The 6,441-nt window shown below is 47.6% G+C and overlaps 1 protein-coding gene across 1 annotated transcript in view; it reads right to left on the minus strand.

Moving 5' to 3' along the window:
• The window catches only part of LOC309345767 (digestive cysteine proteinase 1-like), a 31,384-nt gene extending 25,494 nt beyond the window's left edge, over positions 1–5,890 (minus strand). Inside the window, exon 1 of the mRNA XM_081869138.1 lies at positions 5,740–5,890. Within this exon, the coding sequence (XP_081725264.1) occupies positions 5,740–5,791 (52 nt within the window). The 5' untranslated portion in view covers positions 5,792–5,890. The remainder of the gene's footprint in view (positions 1–5,739) is intronic.
• Positions 5,891–6,441: the final 551 nt, after the last annotated feature.

Consider the following 6,441-nt stretch of genomic DNA (forward strand, 5'->3'; position numbering starts at 1 on the left):
CTGGGTTCAATCCTGGGCATCTCCAAGTAGGACCGGGAGAGGCTCCCGTCTGAAACCTTGGAGAGCGACTGCAGGACAATGCTGAGCTAGATGGACTAATGGTCTGCTTTGGAATAAGGCAGCTTCCTAAGTATTAGGAAAGTAGGTTAATGAAACACCAGAACAGGGTTTGCGGGAGGAGAGGGCAGATCATTCCACCTGGCAAACTGAAACGCTTGCGATTAAGGGAACGATCAGAAGAGCACAATGCTGAATTCCTCCCTGGACAGCACTGGAGTGGCAAATTCAGACAGCCAGAGCCACACACCCTTCTAAGATTATATAATAATTTTAGAAGGTTGTATCATCTCACAATTGTACAACAATAATAATTAGGGACACGTTGCAGCAATCACTGCAGCTCTCCATGTGTTGCCTTTCAGCTAGATCTACTATTTCCTGTGCACATGCATGGGCAAATGATACAGAGTACCTTCTTTCTAAGTGACTTAAGCTGTGTTTCCCTTGAAGTTCCTTTGTATGTAACAGAATTTGCACACTGTTTCTTTGAAATGGAAGTGCCTTGTGTTTTCAGTGTTGCCAAATGCTTAGCTTTGGAGCATACAGAATGACTCCGATTCTTTCCGGTTCTTCCCACATTCCTTCTGCAGAGTGACCCTAGGAGCCCATCCTCAGGAGCTGACTCATCTCCTTTCATTCTGCTTGACTCCAACTAGCACAAACAGTAGAAAACTTATTCTCAGTGGCTAAAAAGCTTTCACTACATGCTGTTTCAGCAACTCTAGGGTGATGCTGCAGAAATAGTGACAGGGCTTACACACACACACACACACACACACACACACACACCCCAACCTGGACCACTGCCCCTCTGTCCCTGGGGCACCCAATGAACTTGAATAGTGGGAGATTCGGGACACAAGAAATACTTTTTCACACAGATCATTCAGGGTACAGCCATCCTATGCCTCCAGCATAAGCCACTGAAAATCAACAATGCAAAAACACTCAATGAATAGCTCAGTTGGTTAGAAAGTGGTGCTAATAATGCCAAGGTTGCAGGTTCGATCCTCGTATGGGACAGCTGCATATTCCTGCATTGCAGGGGGTTGGACTAAGTGATTCTCAGGGTCCCTTCCAAATCTACAGTTCTATGATTCCTATGGAAGTGGAGTGAGCAGGGATGGGGGAACCTTGGACCCGAGGGACAAAGGCAGCCCTCCAAGCCCCTCTATCTGGCTCCCTTGGCCACACCTCTCACAAGCCTCACTTCCCTCCCAAAAGGTTTTTACCTGGCTCAGAGTGCTTCCTGCTTGCTTGGATGGAGGACAGAAAGGGGTGTGGGGGTTTCTGCAGAAACTAGCCTATTGCATGAAGGATAAAATTTGCATTAATTGCTCCACCCACTTTTGCCTCTGTCCCACCCACTGCTTGCATACAACCCTCAGAAGGCTTCTCAGAAAGGAATGCGACCCTCACACTGAGTTTTTTTGGGTGCCCTTATGGTAGGGGGATCATCTGTTCTATATGTGGCTGAATCTTGAGACCAGAGGGCAAGACTGTGGAATGATGCTCTTAACCAATTCATTGTTTATGTCATTTGGTGTGGGTGTCTGTACAGGGAGTGGCTATTTATAATTTCCAGTGCTCAAGATGAGGCCCACCCAGAATTTAAAAGTTCTGAAGATCAGAGTTTCACCACCTGATCTCTTTTGCTACCCGATTTCAGCAAAGAAATTCCCCAGAATTGTAGTTTTGCAAGAGGGCAGAGTTAGGGTTAGAAGACAGGAAGAGCTGGGAAGTCCTGCCAGTCTCAAAACTACAGTTCCCAGGAAGCCCCAGGGAAACGTCATTCTCCAGATCTACTTGAAAGCAGGTTTCAGCCTTTTGATATATCTGCCCAGAGCATCTGGGTGGCGAAATTAACACCATTATTTGTGACTCTGACCACTGAAGTACAATTGACTCATGTTTTTGCCCTCCCACATACTCTCATGTGGTTCTGAGTGAAACTGCAGCTGCTGTTTGAGCTGTGGTTTTCTATACAGGACAGACATGGAAAGTCACTCTGGCTCTGCCAGTTTGTCAAGCTCAAAAGGGAATGAGAAGTCCTTCTACTAGAAAGGCTGCTACACCTGTTATCAAAAGAGCAAGCGAGCAATTTTATGTACTCAAAAATTTCACAAAATAAGCCAGCCATGCATTTCTTTTAATTGATTGGGAAAAGGTAGCAGGAATTTTCACAGTACAGGTTATCTCTTCCAACAAATCTGTGAAATTACTTAAGAGGCAGAGCATCTGCCTTGCAAGCAGAAGGTCCCAGGTTCCATCTTCAGGTGGGGCTGGGAGAGAACCTTGCCTGAAATCATGGAGAGATGCTTCTAGTTAGTATAGACCAGGGTTTCCCAAAGATGCGTCTCCAGCTGTTGTTGGACTACAACTCCCAGCATCCTTGACCACTGGTCCTGCTAGCTAGGGATGATGGGAGTTGTAGTCCAACAACAGCTGGAGACTTAAGTTTGGGAAACCCTGGTGTAGACAACACAGAGCTAGATGTGCCAGTGCCTTGACTCCAGGCAGCGAGTATCTGTGACAAGTCAAAACACTGTATTTCCCAAGCTATTTCAATTGCTAAAGCTCCATTGTGCGCTCACTATGACAGGTACCAGTGATGCAATATGCCCAGTGAGGGGAAAAACACACTAATCATGTTCATGTGTGATGTTACTCGGTGTCATTGTTCTCCAGTGGGTGCGCACTTCCTTCTTGCAGCACAATTAGGCAAATCTCACCGAGAGGAGAGGACAGCAATGCAAATCCCAGCAAGTGTTCCAATCGTTTAAAGATGCTATCACTGGAGAAATCAGGGTATTTGCCTTATGTAACTGTTAGCACACATTCACAAAGGATTTTGTCACCTGCGGCATGTGGGGAAATGCTTCACAACCTCAGTAACATCTCTGACTTCTGCTATGTGCAGCCAGTCAATACATTGGGTCAACTTTATTTAGACCGACCAGCTGAGACCTCCAGCTTAGGGCATCGTACTGATTTGCACACTGTAAGCACAAACGTCCTGGGTCAAGCTATTCCCACATCCTTTAAGTGTTTTGAACACGAGATAGATGAGAACCTACTGTACATCTGCAATAGCTCAGCACTAGTTTCTGACTCCCAGCAGCAACCAAAAATTCTCTCTTCTAAACGGAGGTGTAGAAGCGAATGAAACTTAGGGTCCTGGGGTGGAACATAGTTCTGGTACCAAAAAGAAATTCCCCAGCTGAGCACACAACACAGAGTAGGGCTGAGCCAAAATACCCTTCCCAATTAATGGGGTGAACAACTCTGGAATGTTGCTGGTGACATTGGAAGTTATCTAATCAAGAGGTCATCAGGGTGTGGATAACTGTGACAAGGCTGTCTCCACTGAAGTTATGCAGACCTGGGGTTACAACATAGCCCAGGATTTCCCAACCTGGTGCTTTCTCCAGATGTTCTGGCCTACAACCACCACTAGTCTCAGCAAGCATGGCCAATGGTCTGGAATGACAAGAGCCTTGGCCTCAAAACAACTGGAGGGCACCAAGTTGGGGAAAGTTGGCATAGTGCATTGGCCCTCTTGGCTTGCCACACCAGAAACTGCCTGAGTCAGCATTAAAGCTGGGGCTTTTTTGCTTATACAACCTCTATGTGGCTTCCTCTTCATGACACTTTTTCCAGCTGCCATAACCCTTTCTGCAGTGTAGGATACAGAAGGGCAACTTTTGCCAACCTGGCGCCCTCCAGATGTTTTGGATTCCAGTTTCCATATGCTGGCAGGGGCTGATGGAAGCTGGAGTTCAAAAGATCCAGAGGCACCAGGGTGTGGCCAGAAGTACCTCTAATAGCTGCAGACAGCCCAAGCCCACTTGCCTCCAGATGCAGATGAAACAGATTGGCATTACGAGCAAGGGAGGTTTGAACCCATGGCCTTTGGAGAATGCTGCCCTAGCAGTTTCTATGCATCCTAACTCAAAGATGCCTCTGGATCCACCTGTATGTGTGGGAGTTAAAACTAAAGGCAACAGCTTAAAATGCCTGCATTCCAAATTACTTGGAGAGCAAAAAGGATCATAGCTCAGTGGTAGGGCATGCAGAAGATCCTGGGTTCAAACTCTGCCATATCCAGAGTTAAAGAGGGGCTGGGAATGTCCCCTATCTAAAACCCAATCAGAGTAGACAATACTCAGCTGGAGGGACCTGTTATGTATTCCTATGTGGCAAAAGGTGGTGATACAAAGCAAATCCTATGAATCAAGTAAATTAAGCAACCCAAAAGATGACCTCATGTTCCTTTCCCTCACTCACTTCATTCCCTGACTCTTTTTTCTAGTCTCCTCTAGAAGAAGACACCGAAGAGCTTCACACCTGTATTGGTCACAGGCTGTGTGCCTAGAAAAGAAGTGCAACAGGCAGATATTCAACCAGGCACAGCTACATCCTCCACTGCTACATCTGTTGGATTCCTGCCTAGTTCACAGCAGCTCAAGGCACCAATCCTGTTAGGGAGAAAAAAGACTGGCACCCCTACATGCTGAAAGCAGCATTGCCTTACATCACCTCCAAACATCCCCTCGTACTTTCAAGGAGACCTTGGCTTTGTCCTCCAAAGAATCCTGGGAACTGTAGTACTTCCCATCCCAGAGCTACAATGCCCACGACTCTTTGAGGGAAGACATGTGCTTTAAATGTATGGTGTGTATGGAGCCTCAGTTGCTATGATGTAAAGGTAAAGGTGAAGGGACCCCTGACCATTAGGTCCAGTCATGGCCTACTCTGGGGTTGTGGCGCTCATCTCGCTTTATTGGCCGAGGGAGCTGGCGTACAGCTTCCGGGTCATGTGGCCAGGCACTGAGCAATGGGAGCTCACCCCATCGCGGGGATTTGAACCGACAACCTTCTGATCGGCAAGTCCTAGGCTCTGTGGTTTAACCCACAACGCCACCCGCGTCCCTTGCTATGTATATAAATGGCTGAAATAAACATACATTCATACATACAATACTGCTGCATGTGTGCAAATTGTGAATAGCTGCTTGCGCATATGGAGGATAACATACATGTAGAACTGGCATATACCATGAACTCCACACAAAGACGGAGAAGGAGCCCATGCAGTCCTAAACAGCACCCCACTGACACAGAATTTCACAGCTGAAAGTGCCTTGTAGATAACAGTGGATCAGTAGATACCAGAAGGTGAGAGGAAAATAGGATTAGATGATGGCATGCCAACATTTCACCAGCCCCATACTCCTATGCTTTTAACAGCATCTTGATCTACAAATATTAACACAGGGCCCCACTTTCCTCCACGCAGAAGATAGCAGCTCCTTACCCATTCTTACAAACCAAGGGTGACATTCAAGGTTAGCCATCCTCAAAGCAGGCCCACTGATACTAATGGCCACGACTAACTGAGGTGCATCCATTTCAATGCGTCTACTCCCGAGTAGAACTTAGCTGCCCACAGCCAAAGGAATAGTTGAAAAGGCACAAGAGCAGGTCAGATCATGCTGCCCAGCGCGATCAGTTGGCAATCCTTCCTCATCTATTGTAATGATTTGATGGGCCCTTTCCCCACATTAAGGAAGAGCACACAGCAGCTGCAAACCCAGTCTCTTGGGCTTCCTTGTCAGATCGCGTCTGCAGCGCCCAGAAATGCAAACGCCACAGCTGCTTTAGCCGGAACCTACTCACCTAAAGCAAAGCTCCACGAGCAGAGAATCAGGACCAAGGCAAGCTTCCCCATGTCTGCGGCTCTTCCTTTTCCCAGCCGGCACAAGACAGCAGAACTTCACCTTCTGCTTTTAAGAGGAGCGCGGCCAGCCAATGAGAGCGGCCAAGCGCCCCCGGGGGCGGAGCCTCGCCTCGCCTCGCCTTTCCGAACAGCTGATTACCGTATTTCCCAGCGGAGAGGCGGATTTGGCTTGACTCCAGCTGGCGCATGGCACTAAAGGTGCGCTCCTAAAGACGCGTCTACTCAAAAGTAAACCCCATTGCATTCAATGCAATGAATGCAATGGGGTTTAGACGCAGGTAAGTGAGTGTAGGGCTGCAAGCTCTTTTCTTGATTGAGTGCTTTAGTGCATTCGTATCCCTTCTGCAAGGAGCTCAAGATGGCATGCGTGGTTCTCTCCCCCTCCCCATTTGATCCCAACAACAGCCCTGTGAGGTAGGCTAGGCTGCTGGGAGGCAGTGGTTGACCCAAGATCACCCAGTGACCTGGTCTCCTAAATCCCAAGTCCTCCCAAATCCTAATCTCTAATTTATACACCACGCTGACTCTCCCAAGTCCTAATCTCTAACTTGTACACCACGCTGGCTCTAACCACTACACTCTCCTTTCCTACTGCAACGTCCGCGATGCGGAGAGGGTTTTTAATTTTATTCTTAGCTTCA

This window comes from Podarcis erhardii (genome assembly GCF_964252035.2).
Source record: "Podarcis erhardii genome assembly, chromosome: 7".
NCBI lineage: Eukaryota > Metazoa > Chordata > Lepidosauria > Squamata > Lacertidae > Podarcis > Podarcis erhardii.